This window comes from Mycteria americana, chromosome 21 (assembly GCF_035582795.1).
Source record: "Mycteria americana isolate JAX WOST 10 ecotype Jacksonville Zoo and Gardens chromosome 21, USCA_MyAme_1.0, whole genome shotgun sequence".
Lineage (NCBI taxonomy): Eukaryota > Metazoa > Chordata > Aves > Ciconiiformes > Ciconiidae > Mycteria > Mycteria americana.
Window position 1 is genome coordinate 5,123,556 of NC_134385.1, and position 14,953 is coordinate 5,138,508.

The following is a 14,953-nucleotide window of genomic DNA, read 5'->3' on the forward strand; positions in this document are numbered from 1 at the left end:
CTGTTACGTCCGAGTTGCTTGTGGTTGTTACTCGTGGCTGGGAGAAACTTCCTTGGGAAACTTCTTTGGGTTCCTTGGGAAGTTCCTTTGGGCCTGTGGGTATGAAGTGTGAGTGTTGCCAATGCTGAAGCGGGGAACGGGCTTGCTTGGCTTAGGGGTGTCAGGCAGGGCTCACCCTTGTAATGGCTGTTCCCAAACCCCTCAGTGTCTTCTTTCTCCTTGGCAATGTGGCCTTGGTTCTGCCCTAGCCTGGCCTCGTGATCCAGATGAGATTACACTGTCTGTAAGAGGGTTTGCCTGTTCCCTTGCAGGCTGCGAGCAGGACCTAGTAGTATCTGTGGTTCAGGCCCAATGAGGGAACTGGTTTTAGTTTTGCTCGAGATGCTGCTTAGTCCTGAACTGCTTTTGTGGACAAGGCACAAACTAACTTCCTTTGTTGCTGGTGTGCAGCTTAGCCAAAGGCCTACAGTGGCAGAGCTGCAGGCCAGGAAGATCCTGAGGTTTAACGAATACGTGGAAGTAACAGATGCTCAAGACTACGACCGGCGAGCGGATAAACCGTGGACAAAGCTAACACCAGCTGACAAGGTAGCGGGGAGTGCCGTGGCCCCAGGTGTGGGGAGGAGAGCTAGGTCCGGGTGTCCCATGCAAAAGAGCGTGAGCGAAGATGATCTGCTCTGTTCCTTTTGCTTCACCTCTGCATCTTTCCCTCTGCCACCCCACCAAGCACCACCAGTGTCCCTTCACCCACGTGTGCTGTACCCAGCCCTGCTTGCTGTCCCCTCTGCGGTGACGTGGAGCCCAAGTGGGCATGGTCTGCACGCCACTGTGGCCTCTGCCTCAGCTTCTGAGTGATATAAGAGGATGCAAGGTGCAGGGCGTTGGTCAGAGTGCTGTTCCTTGCAGGTTGAGGCAGGCCTGGGCAAGAAGCTGACAGGGAAGCAATCTGTTCTTGTCTTCCCTGGCCACTTGTGGGGACTGCCCAGCCCTCAGTGTTGGAGGAGGTGGGGCAGATTAAACCCAGCCTAGTGTGAATGGGCTGCGAAAGCTGGGGTGGCTGCTGCAGTCTGAGCTCCTTCCTTTACCAAAGGAGCTGTGGGACTCAGCTCTGCATATCAAAACTGCTCTTAACTCTTCGCCACTGAAGGGTGAGCAGGGGTGTTGGAGGTACTGCACCTTCTTGTCACGTTGTAGCTCACTTGAGATAGGAGAGAGGGTGATGTATGTATGCCTTAGGAGGAGATAAAGAAGATCTCTCCCTCTTTGTGTAGGCTGCCATCCGGAAGGAGCTGAATGAGTTTAAGAGCTGTGAAATGGAAGTCCATGAGGACAGCAAGCAGTTCACGAGGTGAGTGAGAACATGTTACTCGCTCAGAGTTTCAGTCTTGTTGGGAGAGCTGTGCTGCAGGGGTAGTGCTGAGAGGCAAAAACATTAAAACCTTAGAAAAATGACTTGTACAGCAGTTGGAGATTTAGTCCCTTTCTGCCTTGGTGGTGGTGGGTGACTGGAGGAGTAGCAGACATGAAGTGGGTTGTTCTACCTTAAACTGGGGCTTTGGTCCTGGAAACTCAGAGTGACCAGTGGCTGGTTTGAGGTATATCTGAAACCAGTGTGACCTTGCAGCTGGAGTGTGCTTTTCCGGGGCTAGAGACACATGCAGCAGAAGCCACAGCCACAAAACACCTTGGTAGTTAGCTCAGATGCTATCTATGAAGTAACCTGTGGATCATGGCCCAAGAGATTCTTTACCCCCCCCAACAGTTGCTCTGTGTGGCTGAGGAGTGTCTGCAGAGCACAAGAGCTTTCTAAGGCAGAAGTGAAACTGTTTGATGTTAACCACTTCACTGAGGGCTGCGAGTTCAGAGATAATTCAGTTTACTCTTTTTGGCCATCTGTAGTGACTCGGTAACCTTTTAACCTGAGTTCCAAGGATGACAGATTTTTGACTTGGCATTTAGGTACCATCGACCATAATTCCAAGAAGGGAGCAAGAGACCCGAGAGGACTGGAAGTCTCTCTCCTAGGCAATACAGCGAGGGTGGAACCTCGTCTCTTCCAAGATTTGCCTTCAAAACATATCCAGAAAAGGGCTTTCGGCCAGGGAAGGGGAATCCTGTCTGAATGTAGCATTTCACTGGAACAAACACGTCTCGAGTGCCATCAGGCTGGAACTGAACACTATACCTCGCGCGGCTCAGCAATACGCCTCTGCTCCGGCGCCAGCATCCCTGCCAGGAGACCATGCACATGTGAATGAACAGTTCGTTCCCCAGCTCCCTTTCTCAGCCCGGACAGGCCCAGTTCTCAGCTGTACGTACTCCTTTTGGGGGTGCAACTCCTTCGTTTCCTCCTCCTTACCGAAAGGACAGGGGGGGGAAAAACAAAAGGCAGCTCTAGTGTTGGAAAGCTGAGGAATGGAGAGTGGATGTGCTAGGAAGCACGTGTGTATATTAGCTGTGTACAGAGAACCCTGCGCAGATGCTGACCTGGCAGACAACTGACATGTGACTCCTAATTTTTTGGTTTTGCTTGCGTCTCTGTCATGTCCTTAATGTCCTGAATCACTACTGACCAACGGTTTGTCGTCCTGGAAGGGAATTGTGTAGATATTAACATATGCTGCATCTTTTTGTAAAAAAAAAAAAAAAGAAAAAGAAAAAGAAAAAAACAAAACCCACAAATGTATAAAACATTCCCTCCCCACTCTCTCACACTTGCTGTGATGTTAACGGATCTTGTCTCGAGATACCTAGGCTTGTTTAACAAATTACAGAACCAGGAAATGACTGTTGCCTTTTAAAAACTTTTTAATTTGGGGAAGCTGTGAGAGTAGTCAATTCTTTTTATTGAGGCTTCCTCTCAGATGTTTTTTACTCTCCCAAATTGGGGTGAAACTTGCCTTTTTCTCATTTTTACAGCTAAACCTACTGGAAACTTGATAATTTCACTGTGTGGGTGGAAGGGAGGGGAAGAAGAGGTTTAAAAAGTGACCTTAAAAAGATATTCTTTCTCTTCTGAGAACGATCTCATATTGGTTTTTCCTAAATGGGGGGTGGGTGTTAAAAAAAAAATCTGGTATTGGCTACTGCTGTATCATGCACAAAACCTAACCCATGTGTGAGATGCCACTTAACGTGAAGGGAGTATCGCAGGATGAGGCGGGTGCGGGAATGGAGAGAAGGACTTGCCTTGTTCACAACCCTGTCTCCTGTGTTGCTCGGGGTCGGCCTGGCTGTGCTGCCTGTGCCTCCGCGCTGTGCCAACACCCGGGCCGGGGCACCCCGGGCTGCCTTCACCCCACGGCCATGGCCATCTGGGAGATGGCGGTGGGGTGTCTTCCCTCACAGCTTCCCCCCTGTACAGTATGCCTGTAGACTAAATCATTGCATTGTATATCAGTCTCCTCATCAACAGATTTTAATTATTGAATAAAAGTATTTTAGGATTTTTTTTAAACTGCTTTTGTGGTCGTGTTTTAAATACTTCGGTCAGGGGAAGAAGGGGTTGGAGGGCTCAGGCTCTGCCCCTCCCCAGCAGAGAATGGCGGTGCATGGCTCCAGCTGTGGTTCAGCACCTCACGGGAGGCAGGGTAGGGCCAGGAGCGGACACGGAGCCATGGCCGCGCCTCAGCGGAGGCGGCCGCCTTTCCCGCCTTCCCACCGCGCATGCGCCAACCACCGCCTCTTCGCCACTGCGCATGGGCCGCTTCCCCGCCCAGGCCCTGCCACTGCGCACGCGCCGCTTGCCCCGCCCCCTTGCGCGGAGCTTGTGCGCATGCGCCTCATAGCCCCGCCCCTTCTCGCTCTATAAATACCGCCACGCGGCAGCGCTCGGTCCTTTTCTTCGCGGCGAGCGGCGGCGGCGGCAGCAGGTGCGTGCGACCCGGGCGGCGGGGCCGCGGCCTTCCCCTTCTCCCCTTCCCTGCGCCGTGCGTGGGGTCCCTACGGCCACGAAGGGCCACGCTGCCTGCGGCCTGGACACTGCGTGCCTGTTCCCGCGCTCAAAAGAGGCCGTGAGTGGCCTTCGCTGGGTGCGTGGCGCCGCTGAGGGGACACGCCCTGGGGCCGCGCTCTCCTCAGCCGCTCCTCACCTTTTCCTCCTTCTCTTCCCTAAGGCTGTGCTGGCGCCCGGCCCGGCCTCGTCCAGCTCGCTCCCGACGTGAGTATCGATCGCGGGGTCACGCCTGTGAGCAACGTGGGGAGCAGGGGAGAGCGGGGACGCGTGTGGGTTTGGGGTGAAGGCGGCTACTGTGCTTTAAAACAACAACCCAACGTGGATATCCGGAGAAGTCGCTCTCTCTCGGCTCTGTCCGTGTGGCGCAGGGGAGCGTAGGCCTTCGGGCCCGTGACGTACAGTCCCTTTCCACGACGTTGGAGAACAAGCCGGGCCTCGAGTCTGCAGCCTGCATATTCCTACTGCTTCTCCGAGCCCTCGGGCGGTGACGGAGGAGATAAACCATGCAGGAAACAGCTCAAAACGGCTTCGGGGGGGGCATGGGGAGACACGTGCACGGGGGGGAGGGAAGGAAAATGAGAAACCCCGGAGCAATTACTTACAATGCCTTTTCTTTATGCTATTTCTAGTTTTAAACTTGAAAAGTTGGAAGTGAGTGGAGCGCTGATTTGGAAGGTGAGTAATATTGCACTGCTAATGTACTGTTGTTGGCTGTGCCTAGTTACGCGGTTCTTTTAATAGGTTATACTTTAAATAAGCTTGAGGTATTTCTAAGTGGCTTATGAAACTGAATTGGATCGGCTTAAAGTAATTACTTTAATTAAATTGAATGCCAATGCAGGCTTCGTAGGCGTTGTTTAACAGCGAAAGCTTAGCTTCGGCTTTCCCCAGCTTCTAAGATGTTGTTGGACTTTGGATGGACAGGGGAAAGAGGCTGATTCCTGAATGTTCTTAAAGAGGGAGGAGGAATCCTTGGTGAAGTAGAGGTGAATGATATTTGATTAGCTTGAGGCCTTAATTGTGCGATATGGGAACTGAGGAAAGAACAGAAACAAATGTGGTGGAAAGTCACGAAGGCCCTGGCTTAGACCCCTGTCATCACCCGTTCTTTCGTGTTAGTCCCAGCAGACTTTTTACCCCCTGTGAAGAAGAACGTATCACTAGTGTGGGTGGTGGAGCGCTGGGATTGTACCGGGGCAAGGCACGTGGTAGGCACTTGTCACACTGTTAGGACTGGGGATGTGCGGCTGGACCTCACCTGATCATCACGTATCTAATGGGTTATTTCTTTATTTTTTTTTCCTAAATTTTTGCAGACACTGGTGACTGATTGTGATGAGATGCTAACAATGGAAAAGAATCCCCGTGTCTAGTGGGAGAGCGTGAGTATATTGAGAGTACCAGGCCAAATAGTTATGGAGGTGATGGCTAAGATTCGGTTCATGCAGTGTGTGTAATCAAAACTTAGCCAGAGAGATGAGAACAGGCTGGAAGCAGAAGATACCCACATTTGGTGGCCTTCCGATAGCATGTGCTTCATGCTGGGGACTGCCCGTTAAATGGCCTGTATCAGAAAAAAAGGCATGAATGTACTTGGTACCTGTGTAAGCATGGTGGGTTACGTAGCTGCTGAATTTTGTGGTGCAATGAGGCAGGGCCTGGGGCTGAGGCTGTGTGGGTGAGCTACACGCAAGGACGGCAGACGGAGCCATGGGGCTATGGTGAATTTGGCGTGTACGTGCCTGAAAGGCGCCGCAAAGTCAAGGGCAGGGCTCTGGGTGGCCTGGCCCACCAGGAAGGAGCTACCTTTGGGGTGCTCTCAAAGGGTGGGAGCCCGGGGTGTAAGAAAGGAAGAAGAAAAAGAAGTGGCGTGCACTCAGACTTGCTGTCAGCTGGCCTGCAGACCAGCAACCCCGCTCGTCAGCGGGGCCACCCTTGCTGCCGGGGAAGACGTGATTCGACCCGATGCATGGCAAGGACGTTCTGGGGGAAGCTGATACTGGAGAGGGGTGGCTCACAGGATGTGGGTGAGAGCGGTAATTTGTGCATCTGTGTTACCTGAAGTAAGGCCTTAAAGTATTGATTGATTGTAAACATACCTAGCTGCGGTAGAGAACTAAATAAACTTTACTTTTTTTTTGCTTGGTGTGCATTTCTTTGTGAGTGATTGCTTGGTTAGTCCCGGAATATGAAAGAAATCCCGGACACTCCTGTTGGTGCCTCTCACTCAGAGTCAGAAGTGGGATTCCCGTGTGCTGTTCAAGTGTTTTCTCTGGACTGTGATGGTGAAAGGTGCTGAAAACCCACTTCAAACCCACGTCATTAGCTGTTCGGGCTGGATTAGGAGCAGGCAATATCTTCAGTGTAGTTTCAGATCATCTCATGGCAGATTACCTTTATATCGGCCGCTAAGGGCTAAACCCAGAGTGGTTTAATGTAGTCTGTACCCTGGGTCTGCTGCTGTGGGGGAATGACAAGTCCGCTCTTCGCATTCCTCTGCAGAAGGGGAACAATGCTGACGGGTGGCTTTTGTGGAGTTAATGCTTAAAAGGGTTAAAATGCAAACAGATTAATGAATTCCTGCCACCCCCCAGCAGCTGGCTGGATATCCCGCAGGGAGAGGGTCAGGTAGATGTGTGTTGGCTCATCAGAAGAGTTCCGATCCAGTGCCTGCCTGGAATAAGGGATAGATGTGCCAGGGTTGTGTCCCTCCTGGAAGGGTTTTCTGATCCCCTGGGCCTCTGGCTACACCAGGAATGGGCTTGTTCATAAACGAGGTGGAGCAAGGCTGGCCTGTTGGCTGAGGTGATGCCAAGTACATAATTGGGAACTGATTCTGTAAAAAAAAAAGGGGGGGCAATGAAATGCCAAGTAGGTTATGTAGGCCTTTGGTCTAGAACATCCGACGGGTGGATTTAGATACTAACTGGAGTAGAGCTAGTCGGTGGAACAGAAAAGATTCCTCCTGTTGGATAAGAGACAGGACTTGCTACTATTGCAGGCATAGACCGCTGGTTTGCCATCTTGCCGTTGCCGCAAGAAACTCGGTCTGGTTCCTGCTTCAAGAATGAAAGTGGGCTTTCCACTTAAAGCAGTGGGGTGATGGAAGGGTGGAGTGGTGTATAACAACAAATAAAGGTGAGGATGGAGGACCACAATGGGGACGAACCCTGCGGTCAGCAGGTACGTGCCCTAAACCATCAGCAAACCCCCACGGGAAGCCAAATAGATAATAGTAATAATTCTGAGGACTGGAAGGTTCCAAAACTCCAATAACTGGAGTCTAAGGAGTCCTTAAACTCCTTACAGGTCCCGTTGTAAGGATGAATGATGACAAATGACACCGTTTTCACAGAATCCTGGAACCTCACTTGGTTTGGCACGAGCTGCCAAAAATACTATAAAGCGATGGGTGCCAATTCCACACAGGACAAGTGACAAAGTAACGGCTGCGTACTGACCGCAGCTGGGAAACCGGCCTTCCAAACAACGTTTGTCCCTTTCCAACAGCCCGATTGGGTCAAACCTGCTTAATAAAACTGGGTTGCTCTTCAAAACCCAGCAGGGGTGGCCCATGGTTCCAACGCCTGGCTCTCATCTCTAAAAGTCTTCCACCCCCGTGGGCAGGAACCTTGGCTAAAGCCCTTTTACATTGTAAACGAGATGCTTTGAATCCCCTGGTAGAAAAGTCAACGACTTTTCATCAACTCGGGCAATCGTTAGTTCCACAATTAGGCGTTCCTGAGCTGGAGAAGGCCGTCGCGAACATCTCTGCTGCGCTTGAAGTGGTTCAAAACGCTACTGGAGATGCTTTGAAAAACTCAGTCTGAAATCAAGTTGCTCTCTCCATTAACTACCCAGAATCACGCTCCTAGCATGGCAGGGGCCCTGGGTGTTACTGAACTTATTGCTTTGATACAAACCAATCCAAACAGATCAAACGGGGCATAAATCAATTAAATAAGTTTGTATTTTCCATCAAATAGCTCAAGAACAACTTCTCTTAGATGGCATCTTGGCTATGGCCCTGGCTACCAGACCTGGGAGCGTGGACCTGCCGGATTTTGTTAATATTCTTTGACTTCCTTCGTGATCATCATCCAAGTAGTCTCTGTGTTAAATATCTTAATTTTTTGCTGCAGATCTGTCCCCTTACCGCTGAACCCCTAGCTACGCAGGCTGCAGGAATCGCTGCTTTTTTAGAGGTAGGACGCCAGGACGAGGTATTTACACGGGAGCCGAGGCGCTTGTTGACCGGCAGTCCCCACGGAAACCTGCGCAGGGCCGCAGCGGCTCCCCAGGGGCGGGCAGGGCGCCAGCTGCCTGCCCTGCGCTGCCTGCCCTGCCTGCGCTGCCCGCCCTGCCCGCGCTGCCCGCCCTGCGCTGCCCGCGCTGGGCTCCGCCGCCCGGTCCGGTCGCGGGGCCGCCGACCGGCAGAGGGCGCTGTGCGGCGCCGAGCGGCCGGCGCTGCCGCCGCGCATGCGCGGTGAGGGAGCGCGGCAGCGGGCCGGCCGGCGGCGGAGCGGAGGTGGGAGCGCGGCGCGGCCCTGGGGGCGGCGGGCGGGATTGGGGGGGGGGTGACACGGCGGGAAGGGGGCTTTGGGGGGGCCCTGCCGAGCCCCGGCCTGCCCCCGCTGCGTCCGGCCGCCACGGCGAGCGGGAGGCGGCGGGAGGAAAGGCCGGGCCGGGCCGCGGGCCTGCGCGGCCCCACGTGGGGTGGGGGGCGGCGCGGGGAATTCAAACGGCGGGAAGGGGCGGGGGCGAGCGGCGGGGAGGGGGGGGGGCGGTGGGGCGGTGAGCCCGGCCCACGAGCGGCGTGGGGCCGGGACACGCCGCGTGGCGGCACGGCTCGGGGCGGGGCGGGGGGGGGGAGCTGGCAGGGTGCTCCTTCCTCCGGCTCCCCCCGCGGGGCCGTGTTCCTGCGTGGGGTGAGGCACAGGTGGGCCTCAGGTTGGGGGAGGCAGGGAGGGCAGGCAGGGGGCTGGAGCCCTCCCGTGCCGTGCCTTGCCTTGCCTTGCCTGGCCTGGCCTGGCCTGGCCTGGCGTCTTTCCCCGGGCTGCCTTGTCCCGCAGGGTGGAGGGGGGCTCACGTCTGCGTGAGAGCGGGTAAAACCGGCAAGAAACCCCCCTACATTTTTCCAAAGGGGGAGTGGAGGTCGGTGCTCAAATCCTAATTCAGTCACCGCTCTCTCAGGAGATCCACGGTGACTTTAAAGCGGGGAGGGGGGAGAGAAAAAGACCCCGAACAACTGGTAGCCACCTGTGACTCCCCACAAAGGCCCTGGGTGACCCCTAACAGGGCGTCTTTGGTGTTCAGATCCGAAGCACTATGCCGGGGAAACGCACTGCGAAGAAGAGCCCGGTGCCGGAAGAAGAGTCTCCTGGAGGGAAGAAGGTTAAAGGTAAGAAAAACCCCTGGGAGTTTTCCCTCCCTGTTCCTAGGGACCAGCTTTAACGGCAGGGTTGTTCCCCCCGTATGTTATATACGTTATTTATCTCCCTTCTGCCCCACAGTCTCCCACCCGTCCCACCGGACGCAGCCCGGCCTGGTGCTGACGCTGGGGCAGGGGGATGTCGGCCAGCTGGGCCTGGGGGAAGACGTGATGGAGCGGAAGAAGCCGGCCCTGGTGCCGCTGCCGGAGATGATGGTGCAGGTGGAAGCCGGAGGGATGCACACGGTGTGCCTCAGCCAGACGGGAAAAGTGAGTGCGGCGTGGAGGGGGCAGCACCCGGGGGGTGTGGGGAGGCTGAGCTGCGCTTCCCCGCAAGCTCTGGGACGTGTCCTGGAGCAGGGGGTCTGAATCGGACCCTGCTCTCCCCAGACGTGTAGGTCACTCCAGCTCCGGGAATGAGGGTGGTCTCCATGCCGTGGACCACAACATTTTAGGGGATAATTCAGCCTGGTGCGTCTCTGTCTGCTGGCTTCACACTCAACCTGTTGCCCCTCCGGGTCCCATCCTGACCAGCTCTCTCTCTCTCTGCAGATCTACACCTTTGGCTGCAACGATGAAGGCGCCCTTGGGCGTGACACCTCGGCAGAAGGGTCGGAGACCACGCCGGGGCTGGTGGAGCTGCAGGAAAAGGTGGTGCAGGTCTCTGCGGGGGACAGTCATACAGCCGCGCTGACAGAGGACGGCAGGGTTTTTGTCTGGGGCTCTTTCCGGGTATGTTGATTTCTGGGACACTGGAAGCTCTGCTGATGGTTGCTGCTTCTGTGACTCATGTCCCCACGTCTGTGTCTCCACCCAGGATAACAACGGGGTGATCGGCTTGCTGGAGCCCATGAAGACGAGCTCCGTTCCTGTGCTGCTCCAGCTCAGTGCACCCATCGTTAAAATTGTCTCAGGTGAGCAAGGTCTTGGGGTGCGCGCGGGTCAGGCTGGTGCACGAGGCTGTTGCAACCCTCAGGAGGAGGTGAAGGTCCAGAAGGTCCGTGTCCTTTTCTCTTGGCTGCTCCGAGCCAGGTACAAGGGTGTACTTGCTCTCCTCTGGCCCTTGAGAGAACAGACCTTGTGTCTTTTCTAGCCCCAACAATATTGTTAATATTTGACCCAATCTGATGTAAAATGCCTTACAAGAGTGCCCTAACCATCACCCCGCGGGGTCAAAGCGGTTGCCCTCTTCTAGACTTGGGGAAGCTGAGCAGAGCAGCTGGGGAACTTGTCCAGGGCTCAGGTGAGATTGGGGGGGCACTTGTTCCCCTAAACCTTCCCAGAGAAACTTGTTTGGAGTTTCAGATAGGGAACTGGGATTAGGAAGAGGGAGATCCTGGTGTTTTAAGTTGTGCCAGAAGGTATCCCCACTGAGTTCTAGAAAGCTGGGACAGCTGGGGTTTACATGTGGCATCTCAGCCCCTGGGTCTTGCTGGGTTCCTGGAGCATGACTCCTGCTTCTCTCATCTCCTCCCAGGGAATGACCACTTAGTGATGCTGACAGTGGACGGTGACCTCTTCACGTGCGGCTGCGGCGAGCAGGGCCAGCTGGGGAGAGTGCCGGCGCTCTTTGCCAACCGAGGAGGAAGGAAAGGGCTGCGTGAGTTGCTTTGGTGCTCGGAGGCGCGCGGTGCTGCGTCCTTCGGCCCCAGCTCTGAGCTTTGCAGAGGGGCAAAGAGACCCAGTCTCTTCCCCTGCTGCTCAAGGGCTTGTGTGTAAATCGGTTGCTTGGATTCTGTGAGCTGGATCTAAGGGGCGATGAAGAGGGTGTAAATCACTAGACCTCATATGACGCCTTGTCTCCTGCCCCCAGAGCGCCTGCTGGTCCCCCAGTGTGTCCCTGTCAGAGGCAAAGGCAACAGAGGCAAAATGCGCTTCCAGGACGCCTTTTGCGGGGCTTACTTCACCTTTGCCGTCACGCAGGAGGGACACATCTATGGATTCGGCCTCTCCAACTACCACCAGCTGGGTGAGCTTCACTTACGTCCCTCCAGATCTCCTGCCTGCTGTGGTCTGGCTGCGGACTTTCCAGTCCCGTGCTGCCCTAGCCTGGTGGGGGGGACGCTGCTGGGCGCCCCGGATCCTGAACACCAAGCACCTGCCGGACACACCAGAGCTGGAAACCGGGGTGAAGTGTCACTCCGTATAGCTCTGGGTTTAGGTCCCAGCCCTTGCAGCCAGTGGGTTTGAGCAGAAATTTGATTTTGGGGCTCGGGGGGCTGTGTTAGTCTCTGGTGGGGTGAGCCCCAGGGTGGATGGCTCAGTGCCGGTGCCTGGCCTGGGCTGTCCGTGCCCGGGGATCTGATCTGCCTGGGTTTGTGCATCCCACCCTGCAGGGACCCAGGGCACGGAGCCCTGCTTCTCCCCGCAGAACCTGACGTGCTTCAAGAACTCCACCAAGTCCTGGGTCGGGTTCTCTGGCGGGCAGCACCACACGGTGTGCGTCGACTCGGAGGGTGAGCGCCGGCGTGACGGGCGGGCTGGGAGTCGCACAAAGCGGGGTGGGGGGGGGCTCCCATGGCCCTCGCCCTGGCTGGGGAGGTGTTGCGGTGAGGGTGACACGCTGGAGCCCTCCAGGTCCTCAGTGTTCGAGGCAACAAGGGTGGTGTGAATTTGCAGCAAAGGGCAGGGAGGATGACAGGAACCCGGAGTCACTCGTGAACTTTGCTCTCGCAGGCTCAACAGTCCGTCCAGGCACCCGCCCACCCTATTGATTTTGGGGAGCTCAAGGGTCTCTATCCCACCCTGCACCTCCTGGTTGGGATCTAGGGTGTGGTAGGGAGGAGCGATGCTCCTCCAGGAGTCAGACTTGGGGGAGAGGGTCTGGCTATGGCCTGCTGTGGGCTTCTGCCCGCCTCGAGTCACCTCTCCGGTGTGTCTGTCATGCCCCAGGTAAAGCCTACAGCCTGGGCAGGGCAGAGTACGGCCGGCTGGGCCTCGGGGCAGGGGCGGAGGAGAAGAGCACGCCCACGGTCATCCCAGAGCTCCCCAGCATCTCTTCTGTCGCATGCGGCGCATCGGTCGGCTACGCCGTCAGCAGCGACGGTGAGTGCCGGGGGGGGGGGGCCTCTGTGGGCTTGGGAACACTGCCCTGTGTACCCTCCCCACCCTCATCCCTCCGTCCCGGTGCTCTGCCCAGCCTGGCCCCCCTGGATCCGGCCAGCCCCGCGCAGCTTCACCGCACGCTGCTGGCTGGGTCGGGACCGGAGCCAGGTCCTGGCGCTGATGAGCACCCGGCGCGGGGGCAGCTGGGCAGCAGCTGCTCAAATATTTTTGTGGGCCCTTGGCAGCAAAGTTTGTAACAGGGTGTTGACCAGGAGGGGGTCGTTGGCCTGCCGGTCCCTTCTCTGCACTCTGCCGCTGCGAGACCTCCGTGCTCTGGTGCTGTGCGTGCTTGTGCGCGGCATCTGCGGCCCACGGCTGTGGGAAGGAGGTTTGTAGCGGGCTGGTGGGTTTGCTTTGCGCCCCGGGGGCAAAACGCTGCCTTGGCTGTGTGATGGAACCCCTCTTTGAGTTGCCAAGCACCACTCCTCTTCCCCCTGCCTGCGTCTCTGGCACCCACCGCTCATCCCCCTGCCTGGGTGTGAAGTCCCCTTGGGTTTGGCTGCTGGGTCCCCTTGTCACCCCATCGTGCGGCCGCTTTGAAGTCAAAACTTGCGTCACCTCCGTTGCAGGACGAGCGTTTGCCTGGGGTATGGGCACCAACTACCAACTGGGCACAGGGGAGGAGGACGACGTCTGGAGCCCCGTGGAGATGACGGGCAAGCAGCTGGAAAACCGCACGGTCCTGGCCGTGTCCAGCGGCGGCCAACACACTGTGCTGCTGGTCAAGGACAAGGAGCAGAGTTGATGAAGCGACGCCGCGCAGCCGAGCCCAGCGGGATCGCGGGACCCGCACGCACCCCCCCCACCTTCTGCCCGAGTCGGGCGACCGGTTTCCAGCTCTGGTCTCCCGCTGACGGCGGTGGGGAGGGCAGGGGGCTCCTGGAGCCAGGCCCCGGCAGTGTCTGTGTGGCTGGAGCAGGGCTCTTCAGGGATGCTCGTGTTTTCTCCCTGCAAGCGTGTGTCTGTCTTCCCGTGGTGCCCGGTGCTCTGTCAGCTCCCCTGGGTTGGCTTGGTCCTAAACTGATCTCAGTACCGTGGCTGGATGGGTTTTCCACTTCTCGTCTGTTTTTCTAAAAATATTTCCTGGCCCGGCAAAGCTGAGGGCCTTTTTCTTCACTACACAAAAGGGTTTGGGCATCAGGCTTTCTGAGGTCCCCATGTACCCCATCTCTGGGTGCTCCTCCATCCCCTTAACTAAATATCTTTTACCTCTCCCACTTGGATTTGTCTGCTGCCACCCACCGAACCCCTCTGGGCTCGTTCCGGGTGAGATCTCAGTCCAGCAGAAACGCTCCCGGGGAGCTCTCTCCTCTGGCACCCAGCGCTTGTGGCTGCGGCTGGGAGCCTGCGAGGGGGAACGCTGCCGGACGGTGCCCGTCCCGCGCTACGTACAGAGCTGTGGCTGCTGGAAAAGGGGAGCTTCCCCCTCCCACCGTCACCACTTGCAGGTCTGAGCCAAAATTCCCCCAGGCAGCGAGGCCGGGAGCAGGTTCCCCCGCTCCCTCCTGCCTGGAGCAGCCACATCCTGCTTTTTGCAATCCCAGCCACTCTTGCTCTTCCCCGTTGCCTTCGGAAACCCAACAAAAATCCATCCCGCGGTGGGGACTTTGTTATTTTAATATTCTCTCTTCCCTTTGCTGAGGAAGGAGCTTCATTTGCCCTTAGGGCCTCGCTGAGAAGACAGAACCAAAACCCAGCTATGCATCGAATCGCTCAAAACAACGGGACTCCCTCCTCCCCATCGCCTCCGGTCTCGGTCCCACTGGTCTCGCTCCCTGCGCCCGGCCTGCCCCATCTTCTCTTTTCCGTGCTGCCTTCCAGGTACCTGGACTGAGAAAGGGGTCTGCGAAGATTAAATTTTATATGTTAAGTTATAGCAATAGGGGGAAATGGGGGTGTGTGCGGGGCGGGGGGCTGGGACTTGTACAATGGCTCAGAATAGGTTGAATTTTTTTAAAAGAAAATGTAAAGTATTTTGGTTGATTAATTGAGGAAGAGAGGAAAAAAAACTGTAATCTTTTAACATTTGGAATAAACTGAGTTTTTATAAACCTTGGGTTTTCCTGTGGTTTGGAGGGGCGGGCAGCCCTGCCGTGCGCACGGGCCCGCTCTGGGCTGGTGTCCGAGGATGGAAGGGCCGCTCGTGTCCCCTCCTGCCCCCTCTCTCCGTAAACCCTGCCGCGTCCCCGTCCCCGTCTGCCACCGCAGCCGTGCTGCCAGCTGAGCTTCGGCACCTGCGCTGCGGTGGCCCCGGGCAGGGGAGCCCGGGGCCCATCAGAGGCTCAGCACCCTTTGGCCGGTGCTCAGCGGGGGGGAGATGGGGACGGACTGAGGGACGCCTTGGCCTCCTGCCACCCTGGCCAAGGGGCCGCTCCTCTGTGGCCGCTCCTCTGTGGCCATGGCGCTTGGGGACAGGTCGAGATGGGTGCCTGCTTTGTGGAGGGGTGCGGGGCTACCCTTGG

At 56.7% G+C, this 14,953-nt stretch overlaps 2 protein-coding genes and 1 non-coding gene across 14 annotated transcripts in view; all 3 read left to right on the top strand.

The window, feature by feature from the left end:
• The window catches only part of PHACTR4 (phosphatase and actin regulator 4), a 68,340-nt gene extending 65,664 nt beyond the window's left edge, over nt 1-2,676 (top strand). For all 8 annotated transcript variants that reach the window (XM_075522534.1, XM_075522533.1, XM_075522537.1 and 5 more), the window contains 3 exons: nt 451-588; nt 1,272-1,348; nt 1,960-2,676. In XM_075522534.1, coding sequence (XP_075378649.1) covers nt 451-588; nt 1,272-1,348; nt 1,960-1,975 — 231 coding nt within the window. In that variant the 3' untranslated portion in view covers nt 1,976-2,676. The remainder of the gene's footprint in view (nt 1-450; nt 589-1,271; nt 1,349-1,959) is intronic.
• A 1,259-nt stretch (nt 2,677-3,935) lies between these two features.
• Nucleotides 3,936-14,536, top strand: RCC1 (regulator of chromosome condensation 1). Of its 5 annotated transcripts, XM_075522247.1 has the most exons (12): nt 3,936-4,159; nt 4,585-4,630; nt 5,272-5,337; nt 9,272-9,356; nt 9,469-9,656; nt 9,939-10,118; nt 10,204-10,300; nt 10,864-10,986; nt 11,200-11,355; nt 11,723-11,842; nt 12,279-12,431; nt 13,061-14,536. In XM_075522247.1, the coding sequence occupies exons 4-12, from the start codon at nt 9,284-9,286 to the stop codon at nt 13,234-13,236; spliced, it is 1,266 nt and encodes a 421-aa protein (XP_075378362.1). In that variant the 5' UTR covers nt 3,936-4,159; nt 4,585-4,630; nt 5,272-5,337; nt 9,272-9,283; the 3' UTR covers nt 13,237-14,536. The 5 variants fall into 5 exon arrangements, with proteins under 5 accessions (XP_075378362.1, XP_075378361.1, XP_075378363.1 ...); XM_075522246.1 differs by lacking the exons at nt 3,936-4,159; nt 4,585-4,630; nt 5,272-5,337 and adding an exon at nt 8,139-8,160; XM_075522248.1 differs by lacking the exons at nt 3,936-4,159; nt 4,585-4,630; nt 5,272-5,337 and adding an exon at nt 8,400-8,483.
• Nucleotides 4,269-4,473, top strand: LOC142419556 (small nucleolar RNA SNORA73 family). Its single transcript, XR_012778588.1, has one exon. It is a non-coding gene; the product is annotated as a small nucleolar RNA SNORA73 family (small nucleolar RNA).
• Nucleotides 14,537-14,953: the final 417 nt, after the last annotated feature.